We start from the raw sequence: 22,025 nt of genomic DNA, 5'->3' as shown, positions 1-22,025 counted from the left end.
CAGCTCACCGCGACAACACTGAAAGCCATGGCCTGTCCCCCGTGACACAAACATACATGTTTATGTACTCACATGTGCCCACACATGCAGACACAGGCCCACACACGATTTTACCTATAATTTTATTAACCTCGGGTTACAGACCCCCACCCCAGGACTTGTTGCAGCGGATGGGCCCCTCTCCTGAGTGTGTAGTGATTTATAGCAATAGTAGCGGCATTACCGCTAGGGGAAGTAACACTACTGGTATTTACTTGGAATTTGTAGTAATAACTTTATATCCATTATTTCACTCTAACTCCCCACAGCTCTGACTGGGTAGATGTCAATATGCTTATTTCACCGATGACAACGATGAGTCGGGGAGAGTCACTCAGCCCAGCCGAGGTCGAATCTAGGAGACGGCACAGGGGAGACCGGGCCTTGGCTTCCCTGGTCCCCAGCCCCATGCGCCTCCCTCCTGTCGCACCTCCTCAGAAGGCTTCTTGAACATTCTCCAAGCTCAGGGGGCCAGGGTGCTCGCTACAACATACCACGGACTGTCAGGAGGGGCTTCCTGCCCAGCCCTTTTGTCTAGATATCCGGAAGCATTGGTCCCCCAAGCCCCACAGACACATCATGGGTGTGTGACTCTACATGACATTTTTAAAAGCCATAGCTCCTCGCAATCAGTACACGTGTCCGGTGGCATTTGCACGTTTTCTCTAACTTTTTTTGAGTGTGACCTTCCGTAAGAAATACCTTTTTTCCTAACCCAGCACACAAATATTGGCAAGAACAGCATAACAGACGTGTATAGCTTAACATGCATAACCAACAGGAATATCACAGAGCAATACTTACCTTGACTCTAGGCAGCACACTGATACTTTGTTCTATTATTTTTCATACTATTCTGTGTTTAAGTGCTCGTCATGACCCACTAAGTCGATTTTATGATCTACTGACAGGTTGTGACCTGCAGCGTGGAGAACACTGCGTTACCGGACGCGATGATCGCGGTTTTAATGAACAGTCAGCTGTTTGAAAGTTGTCTGTAATTTTGCCGAGGGGGGCATGTGACCCTGGCTGCAGCCAGGCTGGAGTTCAGATGCAAGTCATGTGTCATCTAGGGCAAGCCCCCTAGCTTTTTGATACCTGAGTTTTCCTGCCTGTAAAATATACAATTAATTTTCTCTGTGAAAATTAGTGATAGCAGCAAGGATTGGCTGGAACCTTACTTTATAGCAGGCCCTTTACATGGCTTCTCTCTCTTTGACCATAACAACAACGCTGCGAAGAAAGTACTACTGTTGTGTGCATTTTACAGACGAGGACACTGAGGCACGTGGAGTTAGGTCCCTTGCCCAGGATCGCAAAGGAAATGGCAAACCGGGCTTTGAACCCGTGTGGCTTGAATCTAGTCCCGGGTCCTCACCTGCTCTGCCAGCTTCCTGAGATGGCGTGGTGAGGGTGAACGAGATAGAGCAGGCAGCAGGGTGACCTCACGGGCTGGGTGCAGAGTGGGTGAGGGTCTCCCCTATTCTCAGGGTGACTTGTGCTAGTGGGTTGGTGCATATCTGTCTCATCTCTTTCTTTATACATTTCTTGGGAACAGGGACAGCCTTATCCATCTTTTTTCCTATGTAACAAAAAATAGAATGGCACAGAGGATACCCACTTTCCTGTATTCTGTGTGTCACAAACCTCTACCATGTTTATGTCCGTTAAATTCTCACCTTTTCCTTCAAGCTGGAGCAGCCCACCGAGAGTCATCAGCTGCACCTCAGCCCTCCCCCGTCCTCATCACATGATAAAAATGCAGTGAACAGTGGCTGGATGAAGCCGTGGGTGAATCATGTACCACTTGCCTTACCTCTCACTTTTTTATTATTTTACTTTATTTTTTCAGTTACAGTTGACATTCAGCCCGTTAGTTACCGGAGTTCTGTTCGGCTGGTCTTCAGACGGTTCTCCGGGGTGACCGTGCTATAATGTTGATGTGGTGACGGGAGGAGGCGAGCACAGCATGTGCCTGCTCTGCCATCTAACCAGGGGCCCTGTTACCCCTCACTTTTGAGGTTTCGTGTGGTCATCCTCCCTGGATAGTGTGTGCTGTGAGAGCAGGGACCATCTCTTTTCTTCTTCCTGCCCATGACATTGGGGGGACCCCGGGGAGGACCAAGGGGGCAGGTCTATGAAGACGCAGCCGGGAGCTGGGTTTTGCTGGTGCCCCTGAGATGCCCCAGCACCGGGCCTCCATCTCAGGTGCTGCCACTGGTGGATCCGTGGTGCTGCCGGCTTGGCGACTGAGACCTGGAAAGCCAAGCGAACCAAGGTGCGCGGAGTCCCACTCACATCAGCGCTGTTTGTTTGCAAAGCATTAACTTTCGTTGTTTTAACCTGGGTAAAGTGTACATGTGCTTTAAAAAAGTATTCTCTTAATTATTCTGTAATTTGGAAATATTACATAACTTTTTTAATGTAAAATATGTGCAACATAACGTTTACCCTTTCAACCATTTTACGTGTACAATTCAGTGAATATTCACATGGTTGCTGTACAACCATCACTACTACCCATTTCCAGAACTTTCCATCATCCCCAACAGAAACTCTATGCCCATTACAAAACTTCCCGGTCTCCCCTCCACCCAACCCCTATTCTACTTTTTGTCTCTGTGAGTTTGCCTGCTCTCGGTACCTCACTAAGTGGAACCATACACTTGGCCTTTGGTGACTAGCTTCTCTCACTTCACATAATGTGTTCAAGCTCCACCCATGTTGTAGCATGCGTCAGAACTTCTTTTTTCTTGAAAAAGGAATAACATTCCATTGTATGGCCACACCTTGTTTACTTGTTCTTTTGTTCATCCTTCTGCGGATGGACCTGTGTGTTGTTTCCACCTTTTGACTATTGTGAGTAATACATCAGTGTTGTTAAGATGGCACATTTATGACAATGAAACAAATACAACCGATTTTGCTACATAATGCCAGAGCATAAAGAACTATAAGAAGTAAAAGCGTAAACAAACCACACAGACACAAAACCCACACCTTACGTTCAGAGGAGGAACAGCATTGCTTAAATTAACAGAATTAAATACATGTTTTATGAAGGCCCAGGATGAGCCAGGCACCACCTGAGTTTCCAAGCATCCGGAGTGTCTTCTCCGACATCAGGGAACCAGGCCCAGGCAGGTGGCTTTTCCTGCAGGAGGATGTGGCTCAGGCCACGGCAGAGGCACAGGCAGGGCCTGAGGGCTTCAGCGACAGGGACCCAACCCTCAGGGGGCTCTAAGAGGTGGCAGATTTGGGCCCAATGCTAATGGGGCAGAGGAAGCGTGGACTGTGGTACATTCCGAGCTCTGCTCTTCCTTTGCTAACCCAGCTTGTGTTTTTCTGTTTCTTGGGCCTGTCCCGGGGACTTGAGTTTCTCTAGTTCACATTAGTCACAGCTGTTAAGCAGTCTTACTCCTACATGTAAGCAACCTTGTTAGTCCGAGGTGCTCTGTCTCCATCAATGCGATGGGTTTTCCTGGTCTGGTTCTTTCGTGTTGGGGCAGACACGCTCTGGTTTGCCTTCCGGAAGGGCTGCTTCTCCTTGGGTGGTTGGGAGCATGGCTCTCGGTCCTCTTCTGCCCACTGGGTGGACGCAGATGTGGGGCCCCACCGTCTGTCCAGGGGCAGCACGCGGTGCAGCGGGAAGTGAGCAGTCCTGGCCCTCCCCTAGCTGTGCAACCTGGGGAAGTTACCCACCCCTCTGACCCACGTGTGCAGTGTGAGGGGCTGGGGTGCCCTCTGCGGCCCGTTCCAGCCCTACAGTTTAGTGATCGCCCATGTTCCGATGTCATACCTTCCCTCCAGTGCTCTGGAGTGCCTCCACGGTCGGATAGTTTGCCTGTTGGTTTTAGGAATGCCTGGTTATTTTGCCACGTAAGCAAGGTCTGATCCATTCACACCTGACAGCCTTGATCCAGCTGGAGTTGGGCCGACACAGACCGGGTTTCTTTACGCTCCTCTTTCAGGGAAGCAGCCGGGCACCCGCTGGCCAGAGGCTCCCCGGCCATGTGAGCCCTTCGAGTGAGGCCCGGTGACGGAGAGCAGCGACCACCCACTGGCCTTCCCCGCCCGGCCTCAGGATGCTGAGCCTCAAACTGCCCAGGCTGTTCAGCATAGACCAGATGCCCCAGGTAGGTGCCCTCCCTCGCGTGGCTGAGTTCCAGGTGGTGGCGAGGATGTGGCCTCTGCAGCCGGGGATGGCTCTGTCCTCAGGCAGCTCTGTGCAGGCCCGCTCTCTTCAAAGCCTTCCTCCCAGACTCCTCGCGGGGGAGAGCTTCCTGTTCCTTCACTTACACCCAGCCTGGAAATGGAAGTGCTCCCGAAACTGTTTATGGCATAACCCAGTGGTTCTCAACCTTCTGGCCCTTTAGATACAGTTCCTCATGTTGTGCCCCAACCATAAAATTATTTTCGTTGCTACTTCATAACTGTCATGTTGCTACTGTTACGAATCATCATATAAATATCTGATATGCAGGATGGTCTTAGGCGACCCCTGTGAAAGGGTCCTTCGACCGCCAAAGGGGTCGCGACCCACAGGTTGAGAACCACTGGCATAACCCTTCCCTGTGACATCTGTATTTTATCCTGAAGTGACGTCGCTGAGACTACAGGCTTAAGCGGAGGAGGTGAAGCCACCATCATCTTGCTGGGCAGAGGGTTTTTTTAGATCCTCCCTTGGGTGCTTGGACTCGGGCCCGAGGTGAAGACAGGAGGCCGGGCCGGGCAGGGGTCAAGGTGGTGAGAAGGGTGTTGGTAGGCCTTCGCCCGCCCTGGTCTCCTGAGCCTGGGAACTCAGGGGCAGTCGTCCCAGAACACCGGGGCTCCTGGCAGCCTGCACGTGAAGCACGCCTTCGGGGAGGCCGGCCTTCTGGTGAGCTGCGCTCTGGCCAGCTGGGGCCAGCCCTCCTTCCCTTGCACGGAAAACACCGCTTCGCGATGCCCTCGTTTCCGTGTCCAATTTCCTTGCTCTTTGGCTGGAGAAGCGTTAGCCCAGGGCCGGCCTTCTCACCTGGAGGGGGTCCCGGAGGGAGGGCGCGCTCCTTGGCACGTGGTCGACCCCCAGGCGCGGACGGCGCTCCACAGCAGCGTGAATGGAAGGTTAGCAGGAGATGCACCGCCAGGCGCTCTCCCTGACAGCAGGTGAAGCTGGGTGATGCCGGCAAGATGACACTGAGGGGAAACCGAAGACGACGACGCGGGGCTGTTGGTGGGAAGACGTGAGGAGTGCAGCAGGTAACAGACACATCAGAATGAAGCGGGGTTGCCTGGCTGTTGAGCAGAGCGCCTGCCTCGGGTCCCACAGGGCCATCCACTTGCCTTCCTGGTGCGAGGGTTTAGGTGGCTGATCTACCCTCAGAGAGAGCACTGGTGGCTGTGATTGGTGGGATCGCAAGGTGACTCTTTGGCCCATGCACTCGTTACGTTTTTACTGACTGCCTGCTCTGTACAAGGCATGACTCTGTACAAGGCATGACTCTGTGGAATAATCACACACAAATCCTGCCCTTGCACGAGCACCTCTGTTGCAAAGTGGGTGAGGGTGTGTCCCAAAAGAGGGACAAATAGGGTTAGAGGAGGGATTGGGCACTGACCGCAGGTTAGGGGAAGCGGGGAGGGACGGCCCAGTGAAGGGCCGCCTTTCAGATGTGTTGTGCGGGTTGCAGGAAGAGCATTCCAGGTGGGAGGAATAGTGTGAGCAAAGACCTGGAAATGGGAGATCTCAGGGCAGGGGTGGGACTCAGGATGGCGATCATCGGACATCTCCCTGGGTGTTCCGGTCAAGGTCGGGTTCAGAGCATGTGCAGGAAAGAAGTGTAGGGTGGTCTCAATGGGAGCTTTAGGTAACCTGCTGGAACTCCAAAGACGAGGACCAGGAGACTTCAGGACGCTAAAAAGATGATCATGTCTTCTCTGTCCAGTTTCTGTAAATGAGGGAGATGGAAGTACCCTTTTTAGTAAAATGGCACTAACCAGAGGTGGAGAACCAACATCAAAACCCTCCTTGGGCTCCCACACCCACTACTGGGCTTCCCGGCATCATGCCCACGGTTCCTGCCCCAGATGAGAAAACAGAGTGGCTCCACCCACCTGGAAGGTAGTGTTACAGGAGGATTTGGTGAGAGAAGGGAAAGGCAATTTTTGGTATTAAAACAGGTGCAAGTATATGAAAGAGAAAAATGCATAACTTGCATAAAAAAATAAAATAGGAGACTTCATATAAATGTTAAGCTTACTTTTGGTGGATTCTGTGGGTCCCAAGACAGTCTGCAGAGTGACCTTGGGCAAGATACTTAATCTGTCTACCTCAATTTCCCCATCTGTAACATGGGGGGATACTAGTATCTGCTTCCTAGGAGTATGCTGAGGGTTAAGTGAGATAACTCGTGTGAAGTGCCTGGCCTATGGTGAACTAATATTGGCTCCCATCATTACTGTTGACTTTCCTAAGTCCTCCAGCTGACTTGGATCAGTAGAGCATGTGGGCAGACTTTGAGCAGCCCCTCACACAGACTCGAACCCAGGCTTCCTAGCCTGGTATTAGGCAGGCCTGGCTCCTACCCACCTCCTGCTCGGTTTCCCGTTCTGCACCCTCTTCTCTAGCCACGCCAGTGGTCTCTTTAGTCTCCCCACCAGCGTGGACATTCTCTTGACCCCTGTTTGAAGAAGGCTTTCTTACCCCCTACACCAGTGATGGAACCTTTTGAGCTCGGCGTGTCAGCATTTTGTAAAAACCTAACTTAACTCTGGTGCCGTGTCACATAGAGAAATTTTTTGATCTTTGCAACCATAGTAAAACAAAGATTTATATTTTTGATATTTATTTTATATATTTAAATGCCATTTAACAAAGAAAAATCAACCAAAAAAATGAGTTCACGTGTCACCTCTGACACACGTGTCATAGGTTCGCCATCACTGCCCTACGCTCTGTTCCCCTTTCTGGCTTCCTCCTTCAACCAGCTGCAGATGTCCCCTCCCTTCCCCGAGGCCCTCCAGCTGTTGGTTAGGACCTCTGCCCTGTGTATTAACCAGCTGTGTGGCCTGAGGCACTTCCCCACCCTCTCTGAGCCTCACCCATGGGGCCCGGGAGAGCAGGACACCCACCACCTCTCGGCATTGTCCGAATTATAATTCTGGCACATTCCTGGCTGAGAGATTCCTCACAGGAAAGGGCAGTTTCTCCCTTTCCTTACAAGGTGGGACTTGGGTATATGCCTCCTAATTTCTAGTCTCCCTTGTAGCTAAAAACAGGCCTGGGTATGTTCGCCAGTTATTAAAGATTTGAACAAATAGCTAAGGGATAGAAGAAATATCTAGGGGCTGATTCCTACACAGACCCAATTTAGAGACAATAGTGATGTCCAGATAGCAGTTCACATGGATATAGCATGACACGTTGACACGAAACAAGGGCATTTTGTGTCAAATTGAGAAATCTTTTATTAACTACAGCCTTGGCCTGCAGGTTACAGGTGAGCACATGGCCGGCCCAGATGCCTTAGTCCAGGGCACAAGGCAGGGGATTTTCTGAGGTGCTTAGCAAAGAGAATCTCCCAGCCTCGCACGGCAGCTCTGCCACTTCCTGTGGGAATTCCGACAAGACTGGAGACCCTCTAAGCCTCAGTTTCCGCATCTGTAAAAAGGAGGTAGTATCTGGCGGGCCAGTCTCACAGGGCTATTGTGAAGATCCAAGAAAAATTAAACAGAACAGCCTGGCCGGTGTGGCTCACTGGTTTGGCTGAGCATTGCAGCGGACACCAGGAGGTTGCTGGTTTGAGTCCCCTTAGGGCACATTCTCTCATTGATGTTTCTATGTCTCCCTCTCCCTTCCTCTCTCTCTAAAATTATATATATATTTAAATTAAATAAAACAGTGGGATTATTATGAAAGAAAGGAAGCATAGGCCAGCAAATGGCTGGGAGTGGTGTTGGGTAGGTGGGTGGACTTGGGCGCCCAGGAGCAAGGAGCCATCTCAACAGGGAAATGGTTCCTCTAGCCCAGGATTTCTCAGTGGATCCTTGGATCACCAGCATCAGAATTACCTGGGAGCTTATTAAGATGCAATAGCAGTCTTGATTGCAGTCATCTTGGTTTCCTCTTTATTGTAATCAAAAGAAATGCTTTCAACATTTCATCATTTAATAGAATGTTTGGGTGTGTGTGTGTGTGTGTGTGTGTAAATAATCTTTATCAGGTTAAGAATAATCTTCTTTATCCCTAGTTTCCTAGGAATTTTTTTCACTAATTAGGAATGAATTTTACAGGACCTTTCCCCCCCTCTGTATCTATATCTTTTGAGGTGGTCGTATAGGACTCATTTAAACTGTTAATGTGGTGAGTTACATTGATTGATTACTAATGTTAAACTAACCTTGCATTTAAATACAACTTGGTCATGGTGTAATATTCTATTAATCTATTGCTGGAATCCATAAACTAATATTTTGTTTAGGATCCTTAAATCTATTTAATGAGCTGGCCTATAATTTTTCCTTCTTATACTACCCTTTGCCTGGATTTGGAATTAAGATTATGCCAACCACAAACAAGTTGGAGAATGTTGCTTATTTATTGTATGGAAAAATTTATACTATTAGAATTACACGTTTCTGAGTGTTTGGTAGGATTTATTGTAAAATGTCTGAGCAGGGCCACCATTTAGCCTACTCCAAGGGAGCACCATTCACCTTTTTGTCTACATTAATGGCAACCTGTAAAATTGTTCAGGGAACAACTTAATTCTATAGCTGAATTTTATTTGTGGAAAATTGTTTTATGTAACAGCTTTGTTGAAACATGTCACATACCATAAAATTCACCCTTTAAAATTATACAGTTCAGTGGTATTTAGTATGTTTACATACACAAAGCATGTTGCAGAAAACCATCACCACAATCAATTTTAGAACATTTTCATCACATTAGAAAGAAACTACCAGTTAGCAGACATCTCCCCTCCACCCCTGCTCCCAGGCCTATGGCAACCATTAATTTACTTCCTCTCTCTATGGATTTGCCTGTTTGGGATATTTCATATGAATGGGCTCATACCGTAGGTGGCCTTTGGCAAATGCCTTCTTGCACTTAGCAAAATGGTTTCAAGGTTCAACGGTGCAGTAGCACGTGTTAATACTGCATTTACTTGTTATGGCTGGATAATATTCCAGTATGTAGATACACCATAGTTCTTTATTCATTCATCAGTTGATGGACACATGAGTTAATTCAATTTTTTGGCTATTGTGAGTAATGTTGCTGTGAACATTTGTGTACTAGTTTTTCTGTAGACATATTTTCAGTTCTGTTAGGTACGCACCTACAAGCGGAATTATTGGGTCATGTGGAACTCTGTGCTGAAGTTTTTTATTGTAAAATATACTTAGCATCAAAGTTACCATCTTAACATTTTTAAGTGCACAGTTCAGTGGTATTAAATAGATTCACATGTTGTGCAACTGCCCCCACCATTCATCTCCATAATTCTTTTTATCTTATAAAACTGAAACTCGACATCCATTAAACAATAACTCCCATTTCCCCTCCCCCCAGCCTCAGACAACTACCATTATACTTTCTGTCTTTATGAATTTGACTACTCTAGTTCTTCATATAAGTGAAATCAGACAATATTTGTCCTTTCATAACTGGCTTATTCATTTCACTTAACATAATGTCCTCAAGGTTCATTCATGTTGTAACATATGCCAGAATTTACTTCCTTTTTAGGGCTGAATAATATTCCATTGTTCGTATATACCACATTTTGTTTATCCCTTCCTCTCTCCATGAACACTGGCTTGAACCTATGTTTTAGCTGTTGTGAATACTTTGACTCTCCTTTCAATTATTCTGGGTATATACCCAGAAGTGGAATTGCTGGGTCATTTGGTAATTGTTAAGTTTTTGAGGAACCACCGTTCTGTTTTCCACAGTGGCTGTGCCATTTTACATTCCTATCGACAAGCACAAGGGTTCCAATTTGTCCACATCCTCACCAACACTGTTGTTTGAGTTTTGTTTTGTTTTTAATACATAGTAGCCATCCTAAGGAGTATGAGGTGGTATCTCGTAGTTTTTTTAATATATATATTTTTTTATTGATATGTATATTTTTATATATTTTTATTGATTTCAGAGAGGAAGGGAGAGGGAGAGATAGAAACATCCATGATGAGAGAGAATCATGATCGGCTGCCTCCTGCATGCTCCACACTGGGAGGGAGCCTACAATCCAGGCGTGTACACTGAGCAGGAATTGAACCATTACCTGGTTTATAGGTGGAAGCTCAACCACTGAGCCACATTGTCCAGGCTCTCATTGTAGTTTTGATTTGCTTTTCCCTAATGATTAGTGATGTTGAACATCTTTTCATGTGTTTATTGGCTATTTGTATATCTTTGGAGAAATGTCTACTCAAGTCACTTGCCCATTTTTAAATTGGGCCAATTTGTGTTTTTACTGTTGAGTTGTAAAAGTTATTTATATTTTCTGGATACAAGTCCTTTATCAGCTTATGATTTGCAAGCATTTTATCCCATTCTATGTGTTAATTTTTTTCACTTTATTTGTGGTATCCTTAGAAGCACAAAAGTTTTAAATTTTGATATTATCTATTTTAGTGTTGTTCTTTGTGCTTTTGGTGTCATATCTAAGAAACCTTTGGCTAATCTAAGGTCACGAAGATTTTTGTTTGTTTGTTTTTAATTGTTTGAAGTATTACATATGTTTCCTTTTTCCCTCATTGACCTCCCCCCAGCCATAACCCTCCTCCCACCCCGGCACATGCCCTCACCCACCTAGTGTCTGGGTCCATTGCTTGTATCAGTGATGGCGAACCTTTTGAGCTTGGCATGTCAGCATTTTGAAAAACCCTAACTTAACTCTGGTGCCGTGTCACATATAGAAATTTTTTGATATTTGCAACCATAGTAAAACGAAGACTTATATTTTTGATATCTATTTTATATATTTAAATGCCATTTAACAAAGAAAAATCAACCAAAATAATGAGTTTGCGTGTCAACTCTGACACACGTGTTATAGGTTTGCCATCACTGGCTTATATGCATGTATACAAGTTCTTTGATTGATCTCTAACCCCCCCCACCTTGCCTTCCCACTGAAGTTTGACAGTCTGTTCAATGCTTCTCTGTCTCTATCTATTTTTGTGCATCAGTTTATGTTGTTCATTATATTCCATAAATGAGTGAGATCATGTGGAATCATATTTATCTTTCTCTGACTGGCTTATTTTGCTTCGCATAATGCTCTCCAGGTCCATCCATGCTGTTGCGAATGGTAAGAGTTCCTTCTTTTTTACAGCAACATAGTGTTCCATTGTGTAGATGTACCACAGCTTTTTAATTCACTCATCATCTGATGGGCGCTTAGGTAGTTTCCAAATCTTAGCTATGGTAAATTGTGCTGCAATGAACATAGGGGTGCATATATCCTTTCTGATTGGTGTTTCTGGTTTCTTGGGATATATTCCTAGAAGTGGGATCACTGGGTCAAATGGGAGTTCCATTTTTAATTTTTTGAGGAAACTCCATACTATTTTCCACAGTGGCTGCACCAGTCTCCATTCCTACCAGCAGTGCACAAGGGTTCCTTTTTCTCCACATCCTCGCCAGCACTTGTCGTTTGTTGATGATAACAAGGTCATGAGGTTTTACTCATATTTTCTTCTAAGAGTTTTATCTCTTTTGTGATCCATTTATTACATGTGGCGTGAGAAAAGATTCCAACTTTAGTCTTTTCTTTTATGTATGAGTATCAAGTAGTTCCAGGACCATATGTTAGAAGGACTATTCTTCATTAAATTGCCTTGGCACCTTTATTAAAAATCAATTTACTATAAATACAAGGGCTCTTTCTGTACTGTAAGTTCTATTCCATTGATCTATTTGTCTATTCTTATGCCAGTACCACATTGTCTTGATTATGTGGCTTTGTAATAAGTTTTGGGAAATGTGAGACTTTCAACTTTGTTGTTCTTCTTCAAGATTGTTTTGGCTGTTCAGGATTCCTTGCATTTCCATATGAATTTAAGGATCAGCTTGTTAGTTTCTACACATACACACACACATACACACACACACACAGAATTTTGATAGGGATTACATTGAATTTGTTGATCAATTTGGGGAGCATTATCATTCTAATAATATTAACTCTTTTAATCCATGAACATGGGTTGTCCTTGCATTTATTTAGGTCTTCTTTAATTTCTTTCAATGATGTTTTGTAGTTCTAAGTGTACAGGTCTTATACCATTAAAATAATCTGTTAAATTTATTTCTAAATATGTTATTGTTTTTGATGCTGTTATAAATGAAATTGTTCCCTTAAGTTGATTTTCAGACTGTTCACTGCTTGTATATAGAAATGAAACTGAATTTGGTATATTGATCTGATATACTGCAACCTTGCTGAACTCATTTATTAGGTCAGTCGTTTTTTAGTGAATCCTTTAAGATTTCCTATATGTAAGATCATGTCATCTACAAATACTTTTGCTTCTTCCTTCCCAGTTTAGATGCTTTTTATTTCTTTCCTTGTCAGGTTGACCTAGCTAGACCCTCCTCTATGACACTGAATAGAAATAGTGAGAGCAGGCATCCTTGTCTTGTTCCTAATCTTAAGGAGAAAGCTTTCCATTTTCTGTCAGTAAGTGTGCATGTTAGTGGGTGGTTGGGGGGCTGGGTGAAAAGGTGAAGGGGGTTAAGTGGAAAAAACCCTTCAGAGACACACACACAAAGAAGTACATTACCTGTGGGTTCTTCATAGATGGGCTTTATTGGGTTGAACAAGTTCTGTTTCTATTTTTTGAGTGCTTTCTTATTATGAAAGGGTATTGGATCTCATTAAATGCTTTTTCTGCATCTACTGGCATAATCATGTGATTTTTGTTTTTCTCTCTTCTGAATTAATCTTGCCAATTTGTATTTTTTAATATTTGAAAAGAGGCAAATTTGGACTCAGTGGAGCTTCTATTATGTATTTTATATCTCCAATTCCATTGTTTTTTTGTTTTGTTTATTTTTGTTTTGTTTGGGTTAATCCTCACCCGAGGATATTTTTTCCATTGATTTTTAGAAAAAGTGGAAGGGAGGGTGAGAGACAGAGAGAGAGAGAGAAACATTGATGTGAGAGAAATTGATTGGTTGCCTCCCACATGCACCCTGACTAGGGCCTGGGACCAATCCTGCAACTGAAGTACATGCCCTTGACTGGAATCGAACTCGGGACCCTTCAGTCCGTGGGCTGATGCTCCAACCACTGAGCCAAACTGGCTAGGGTTCCTTTATTATGGTTAATCTTTTCTACTTTGGGTTTATTTTATTTTCTGTTCCTCCTCTGACTTCTTAAGTTAATCGCTGCCTTATATCTGATTCCGTTTTGCTTTAACTTCAGCCTATATGTGTTATTCTAATTAATTTCTAATGTCCATTTTGATTTTTTATGACTTATGATTGCTTAGACATGTTTATTTTTTTAATTCCCAAGTGTAAAATGGAGTTTTAATGTTATCGATTTAACTTAATTGATTGTTGTCTGAGAATGCCCTCTGTGTTATTCCAGGCCTTGAAATTTGTTCAGACTAGCTGTATGATCTAACACATGATCAATTTTCATAAGTCTTCTAAGTGTACCTGAAAATATTTATAGTCTCCAATAGCTGGGGGCAGCATTCCATGTATGTCCCACAAGGTCAAAGAATTTTATATTATTACTAATTTTGTTCAGCTTCATCTACCATAATTGAGATGTATTAAAATATTCCACTATGATAGCAGATTTGTGAATTATTCCTTGTAGATAAGTAAATTTTTACTTTATATATTTTGAGCCTGTGTTTTTTAGGTATATCCAAGTTTATAATTGTTATATCTTCCTGGGGAAGTAAATTTCTTATTATTTCATAGGGATTCTCTTTGTGTCTAGTAATGCTTTTTGTCTTGAATCTGACCGTCGTGCAGACACTCCAGCTTTGTGGTGTTGTATTTATCTGGTTTCTTTCTTTCCTTCCTTCGACTTTCAATCCCTCCCTGTCCTTATATTGTAACTGTGTCTCATGTAAATTACACATAGTTGGATTTTATCTAGTTTGACAGTATTTGTTGTTAACTGGACAGTTTAGTCTGATTATATCTATAACAAGTATTGACATATTTGCATTTGTTTCGATCATCTTAAGTGCTTTCCATTTGTCCTGTTTTCTCTGTTTAGTTATCCTTTGCTTTTTTGCTTTCTTTGGATTGAGTTTCATATTCTTGCTATTTTCCTTTTAACATTCTATTTTCCCCTTCACTTCTTTTATAACTCTATTTAGAAATATGCTCTATATTTATTGGTTTTGTGGCTACTCCAGCTATTTTAATAGGAATAACTGTACTAGGCAGAAAGGGTAAACTATGCTGACTTTCAGAATTTCTCCCGATAAATTAATAAGTGGCCAATGGACAAATAGACACTTCTCCAAAGAGGACATACAGTTGACCAAGAGATATATGGGGAAAAAAACACCTCAATGTCACTAGTCATCAGAGAGATGTAAATTCAAACTACAGTGAGGTATCACCTCACACCTACCAGAACGGCTACAATTAACAAATCAACAAACAACAGTTCTGGTAAGAATGTGGAGAAAAAGGAACCCTCGTGTACTGCTGGTGGGAACGCAGACTGGTGCAGCCACTGTGGAAGACAGTATGGAGTTTCCTCAAAAAATTAAAAATGGAACTTTCGTTTGACCCAGCGATCCCCCTTCTGGGAATATAGCCTAAGAATCCCAAACACCCATCAGAAATAATATATGTACCCCAATGTTCATAGCAGCACTATTTACAATCTGTCCAAGCGCCCACAGTAGATGCGTGGATAAAAAGTTGTACATTTGCACAATGGAATACCATGCGGCTGTAAAAAAGAAGGATCTCTTACATTTTGTGACAGCCTGGATGGGCCTGGAGAGTATTATACTAAGTGAAATAAGCCAGGCAGAGAAAGACAAATATCAGATGACCACACTTATATGTGTTATCTAGTGAACAAAATAATCTGATGAACAAAATAGGTCCAGAGACAGGGACGCATGGAACAGACTGACAGATTTCAGTGTGGTGAAGACCTGGGGTGTAGTGGGGGCTGGATGGAGGGGGAAAAAGAGGAGAGAGTTGGGGGACTGTGATAATAAAAAATAAATTTTAAAAATTCCTCCAGATAGCTCAATGACTTAACATGGCAATGCTTTATCTCACATTCACTTCACATAACTAAGTGCTCAGTGGGGAAGTGGGAGATGGGAGATCTACCGTCTTGTAGTTGCACAGTCTGGAGCATGTGGCCTCTGGTTTGCCACAGAAGGGGAAGAAAGGGCGATGTTTAAGTTGGGCTCCCCAGAAACAAAGATCTGTGTGCAGGAAGTTTATCAGGGTGCGTTCTCAGGAACAACACCTGGAGGAACTGAGGGAAGCAGGACTGGGTAGAACAGTGGTTCTCAACCTTCCTAATGCCGCAGACCTTTAATACAGTTCCTCATGTTGTGGTGACCCCCAACCATAAAATTATTTTCGTTGCTACTTCATAACTGTGATTTTGCTACTGTTACGAATCGTAATGGAAATATCTGATATGCAGGATATATTTTCATTGTTACAAATTGAACATAATTAAAGCATAGTGATTAATCACAAAAACAATATGTAATTATATATGTGTTTTCTGATGGTCTTAGGCGACCCCTGTGAAAGGGTCGTTCGACCCCGAAAGGGGTCACAACCCACAGGTTGAGAACCACTGACCTAGGGCTTCTGGCCTCTAGAACATGAGAAAATAAACTTCTGTTGTTTCAGCCGGCCAGTCTGTGCACTTTGTTATACTGTGCCATGGCAGTCCGAGTGGACTGGTACACAGGTGGTAAGGTTGGGTGGTCAAGTCCCTAAGCCAATGCCTCTCACACTTTCTCTGCAGGTGCCTGCAGGTCACCTGGGGGTCTTATTGTAATTGTGTGGGGGTTAGGATAAGAGTCCAAAGTTCTTTTTTTTCTTTTTTTACATTTTAAAATTTATTTGAGGGGGGGGAGGTTGGGAGAGAAAGAAAGATGGGGGTTGAGAGAGAGAGAAAGAGAGAGAGAGAGAGAGAGAGAGAGAGAGAGATTTGTTGTTCCACTTATTTATGCATTCATTGGTTGCTTCTTGTACAGGGCCCTTGAACCTGAAATCTTGGCAGATCAGGATGATGCTCTAACAAATGGAGCTACCTGGCCAGGGCGAAGAGTGCATTTCTGACCAGCTCCCTGGGCATGCTGATGCTGCAGCTGCCCCTGGCTTCCTAACCCAGGCTCCTGCCTCAGCATCCTGCTGCCACCTCCCTGCCTAGAATCAGTTCATCACAGAAGGGGAAGTTCCCTAAAAGGGACAAAATGAACCCAAAAACATGGGCATGAAAAGCCAGGGCAGGGGATAGAGACCACTGAGAAGCCTAGTGAAGTGTTTGGGCAGAAGGCCTGGAGAGAGCGGGGAGGGAAGAAGGCAGGGCGAGAACGGCTGCATCAACTTTAACCTGTCACTGAGTGAGTGCCTGCCGCGTGCCTGGCCCTGGGTTGGACACTAAGCACTGTCTCCTGCAGGACCCTGCTTAGGTCCCCAATTAAACATCACTTGCCACAACCCATACGCAATTACTTGAACTCTAACAGACAACTGTTGTTGTTATCAAGCAATTACAGGTAAGTGCTAATTTAGAACACTGGTGTGATATTCTCTAAAACATAACTGCCCAACATCCAATAAGGATTCATGCTGTACATGCAGCACAGTATTTATAAAAGATAGTGTGGTACATGTCTGCTGGCCAAACATATGAGAAGGATAAAGAGCAATGAGACAAATTATTACTATCTAGGATGGAGGCTCTAAAGGAGATTCGTAATTTAATGAACAATAAAGTGAAAAAAAGAAGACATAAAATGCCTTTAAAAAGTAACTCTGGCCCTAACCGGTTTGGCTCAGTGGATAGAGCGTCGGCCTGCGGACTGAAGGATCCCAGGTTCGATTCCAGTCAAGGGCATGTACCTTGGTTGCGGGCACATCCCCAGTGGGGAGTGTGCGGGAGGCAGCTGATCGATGTTTCTCTCATCGATGTTTCTAACTCTCTATCCCTCTCCCTTCCTCTCTGTAAAAAAAATCAATAAAATATATTAAAAAAAAAAAAAAAGTAACTCTGACTCCGTTCAGGTAGGGGGCACCTGGGCCAAGTCCTGTTGAATGGCTGGCACCATCCCGGGCGCCGACACACAGAAGATGAGCGTGAGGAAGCTGAAACAAGGGAGTGTCCCTTTAGGTTCACATTTGTTATAAAAGGCAGTCTTTGATTTAAGGACTAGGAAAACGGTTTTTAGTTATAGGCATTGATTGAAAAATCTGCCGTGGGCAAGCCTCCGGTAACGATATAACATGATTAGAAAGTCTGGGGTAGGCAGAAAAATGGCCCCCAAAGATGTCCGAGTCCTAATCTCCAGAACCTGTGACTGTATCAGGTTACACAGCACAGGGGAATTGGGGTCTCAGGTGGAATTCAAGGTGCTCATCAGATAACATTACAATAGGAATCCCATCTGGGCTTTTCAGGTGGGCCCAGCTCATCACAAGGGTCCTTACACGTGGAAGAGGAAGGCAGAAGAGAGGCAGGGGAACTGTGACTGTGGAAGGATAGTCGAGAGACCCAACATTGCTGGCTTTGCAGATGGAGGAAGGGGCCGGGAGCCAAGGAATGCTACCAGTGGTCTGGGAGCTGGAAAAGGCAAGGAAGCAGATTGCCCCCCCCCCCCCCGAGCCTCTATCACCTTGATTTTAGCCCGAGACCCACGCCAGACTTTGATCCTACAGAACTGTAAGATAATAAACTTATTTTCTTTTTTAAGCCACCAAGTTTGTGGTAATTTCTTACGGCAACAATAGAAAACAAATACAAGGTCAGAATGGGACCAAAAATCCTGAAAAGCAATCTTCGAGCCAGAAATGGCAGCACATGGTTGCAATTTCTTACTAGGAGAATCGATGGCTTCCTTTGGAACAATTCAAAGATCATGTAGGACATTCTCTGAATCCTCTCCACGATGGGATGGATATCTTGTTGAAATGCATAACAAATCTGACCATAAACTATTCTTAGTCACGCAATGGGAATGCCAAATAAATGCCATTAAGAGAGAGTAGAAACAGCAATATAAAACCTGGTGATCCATATTAAATTAAAATATTTAATTTCTTCTAAATTATAATTATGCAACTTCATTACAATGTTTAAACTTAATATGTAAAATTTATAGTTCATTTCTGATTCTAAACATGGCTTTAAGAATATGTAACAGAACTGAGCAGAAACTTGGCAGAAATTTCTTCCAAATGAAATTAATTAAAAAAACAAACTAAGACTCAATGACTAAGAATAGTGTTGTAAATTGGCATCACTGCTAATAGAATACAAATTTTGTGATAATGTTCATTACAACAATATAACTCATAATTCTGCTGAAATGAAAGCAAGAAAAAGAAACTATGGAATAAACATGTAGTAATTCACAAATTATGTATGTTTTTATTTTATTACTCTTCCAAACATCACTAATCCATTATTATAACATCCAGATGTGCAATAATAACTGAGTTTAGTTGTCTTTGACATTTAGCTGACTTCAGCTATATAAAAATCAGAGTTTTACATATTGTTTTTGTCATGAAGGGATATTGTCAAGGTAGAAATAGAACCATTTTCTATTTATTTATTTATTTATTTATTTATTTATTTATTTATTATTTATTATTTAAGTCTTTATTATTGAAAGTTTTACATGTGTCTCCTTTTTTCTTTTATTGACCCCCTAGAACAGCGGTTCTCAACCTGTGGGTCGCTACCCCTTTGGCAGTCGAACAACCCTTTCACGGGGGTCGCCTAAGACCATCGGAAAACACATATATAATTACATATTGTTTTTGTGATTAATCACAAATTATGTTCAATTTGTAACAATGAAAATACATCCTGCATATCAGATATTTACATTACGATTCATAACAGTAGCAAAATGACAGTTATGAAGTAGCAACGAAAATAACTTTATGGTTGGGGGTCACCATAACATGAGGAACTCGCGGCATTAGGAAGGTTGAGAGCCACTACCCTAGGTCAAGGTGCCAACTCGGTTGGTTCTTCTAAAGCCACCCCCTTGGTTTGCAGATGGACCCCTTCTTACTGCTTCTTCCTGTGGTCACCCCTCTGTGCACACACACCCGTGTCACCCCGTGTGGCCAAATTCCCTCTTCCTACAGGGACACTGGTTAGATTGGATTGGGACCCACCTTAGTGGCCTCAATTTAACGTAATCACCACTTTTAAGACCCTATATTCCAAAAAATGGTTACATTCTGAAGTGCTGGGGATTAGGGCTTCAATATATGAATTTTGTGGGGGACAAAATTCAGCCTGTAATGCAATTTTAAAGAAGACGAGACAGAGGCTGAGAGAAGTAGGTGACAGTCCAAAATCACCCTGTGGGCCAGGAGATGAGCGCTTGTCTCCAACAGCCCCTCTGAGTGGCAGCGATGACAGTGTAAGAGGCTGGGGGTGGAGTCTCATGTTTGCATTTAAGTGTTAGCTTTGCACCTGGCTGGCGTGGCTCAGTGTTTGAGCATCAACCTGTGAACCAGAAGGTCGCCGTTCAATTCCGGGTCTGGACACGTGCCCGGATTGTGGGCTTGATCCCCAGTGGGGGTGTGCAGGAGGCAGCCGATCAATGATTCTCTCTCATCATTGATGTTTCTCTCTCTCTCTCTCCCTTCCTCTCTGAAATCAATAAAAATATTTTTTAAAAGTTTCAGCCTTGCTCCCACTATTTCTGGGATCTCGGTGTATGCCTTCCCCTCCTCAGGCCGTAGTTCCCTTTTCTGTGAAATGGGAACCATAGCAGGCCCTCCCTCACTGGGCCGTGAGGATGCCATGAGATCTGGACAGGAAATGCAGACTTCCTCACTGATGGTGCCTGCAGACTCTGCCTCGCCCCTTCGCCTGCTAACAAAATCCACTTCTTCACCACCAGCCAGAATTCCCGATCACTTTCCGCAGGTGATTTGCAGTTTAATCGCTAGAAAAACCAAGGGTTTAAAAAGGCCGCGGTGGAATGCCAGGCCGCCGCTGGCAGCGGCGCAGGGTCTTTGTGGGAGCCACTCCCGGGCCAGGCACCTAAGGGAAAACCTGTTGGCGTGCCCTCCCACCCCGGTGCCCGGGGGTTCTCACGTCTAAATAATAGGCTGTGCACGATTTTATTTTATTTCATTTCGCTCTAAATGGCCCAGCGGTGCAAGGCAGGGTCCTACGAATCAATTCCGCTGCGCAAAGGAGCCGGCGCCCCTCACCTGGGGGTGCTCAGAAGTGAGGCCCAGCCACAGAGCGTAGGGCAGTGGTTGCCATTTGCCTTTTGGGGTCAGACTAGGTGTGAGTACAAAATTGCTTTCAAATGTTTCGTTTGTTTGGGTTTATGTAGCCTGCACTCTGTGAAGATCTCCTCCCTGCACAGCACTTCGCCAAGGCTAGAGCGGGAAGGTGGGGAGAACCAGTGCCCTGCCCGGGCTCAGGGGGCTCAGCACTCACAAACCATGGTTCAGGATGGGAGGGCAGGGAAGGGGCGGGTCAGACATCGCTGTTCGGGGACAGAGGGACTCCGTCTCTCATCTTTTATCCATCGAATCTTTGAGGAGGGAGGGCTCCTTTAAATCCCGCCTCTATGGCGTGTTACATGTGGGGTTCCCACCCACGTCCGGGGTCAGGACAGCGGCTCGGGAAAGCAGGTTCTGTCGATCTGAGCGCAGCCTGGCTTTGTAGTGAGGTGTCCTCCGCAGGTCTGGGCAGATTCTTCAGTGTGGTCAGGTGCAGTGTGTGTGTTTCCAGCCGCTCTGTTCTCCTCTGGCTTTTGACTGTGTCAGCATCCTCTCTTGCCTCCCCAAAAATTCGGGGTCCAAAGAGAGGAGGACAGTAGTCACACCGGAACCACCCTGGGCAGAATGTAGGGGGTCTCCCTCTCTGGCTCATGTCCCCCCCCCCCCCCACGCCCTGCTGTCCTGCAGCCCCACCCCGCCTCCTCCCTCAGTCCCACCCCAGCACGCCGGCACCCTGCAGGACCCTCGTCACAAGATCTCCTGCTGCACAGGATCTGCTGACCTCGTTCATGGCAAGGAGTGACTCGTAACAGTTCCTCCTTTCCAGAGTCTTTGCATTTTAATTTAAACAAATGCTTTCATTTAAACAAAAAAATAATTTTAAAGGAAAGAGAAAACCTAAGAGAGAGAATGAATGACCCATAGCTTCTACAAGAGGGCCTTCTTAATTTTTTTTTTTTAATCCTCACTGGAGGATATTTTTCCATTGATTTTTAGAGAGAGTGGAAGAGAGAGGAAAAGACAGAGAGACATAGCGAGGTGAGAGAAACACATCGATTGGTTGTCTCCTGCATGCACCCAGACCAGGGCCTGGGCTGGGGAGGAGCCTGCAACTGAGGTAGATACCCTTAACTGGAATCGAACTGGGACGCTGGTCCACAGTCCAATGCTCTATCCACTGAGCCAAACCAGCTAGGGCTACAAGAGGGCCTTCTGAGTGTGTGCCAAGCCCACACCATCCTCCTCACGTGGATCAAAGGCCGAAGGCTGTCCCATTTGCCTCCTTGCCCGCAGCCCTGGGGAGGGGAGGGAGGGGGGACAGCTGTAAGCCAAGATCCCTGCTGCCCATTAGAGAGGCCTCTCCACTGCAAACCAGGATGTCAGCAGAACTGAACGGCGAATCTATAACTGGAACAAATCGCTTTAATTAGCTAAGACCCAAATCTAATTCAAATAGTATTTCTTCACTGAACCATGAGCCAACATCTCTATCCTCCTCCCCCAGTTGACCAGTTTAACTCAGAATGGAACTAAGAAA

General features: G+C 44.7%; 1 protein-coding gene across 1 annotated transcript in view; it reads left to right on the top strand.

The window, feature by feature from the left end:
• PAQR5 (progestin and adipoQ receptor family member 5) overlaps nt 1–22,025 on the top strand; it is a 71,904-nt gene that overhangs the window by 26,804 nt on the left and 23,075 nt on the right. The window contains exon 2 of the mRNA XM_059697006.1: nt 4,011–4,175. Within this exon, the coding sequence (XP_059552989.1) occupies nt 4,125–4,175 (51 nt within the window). The 5' untranslated portion in view covers nt 4,011–4,124. The remainder of the gene's footprint in view (nt 1–4,010; nt 4,176–22,025) is intronic.

The sequence above is a fragment of the Myotis daubentonii genome, chromosome 1 (assembly GCF_963259705.1).
Source record: "Myotis daubentonii chromosome 1, mMyoDau2.1, whole genome shotgun sequence".
Taxonomy (NCBI): Eukaryota; Metazoa; Chordata; class Mammalia; order Chiroptera; family Vespertilionidae; genus Myotis; species Myotis daubentonii.
Note: the sequence above shows the minus strand (reverse complement) of the source record. Positions and strands in the feature narration are given on the sequence as shown.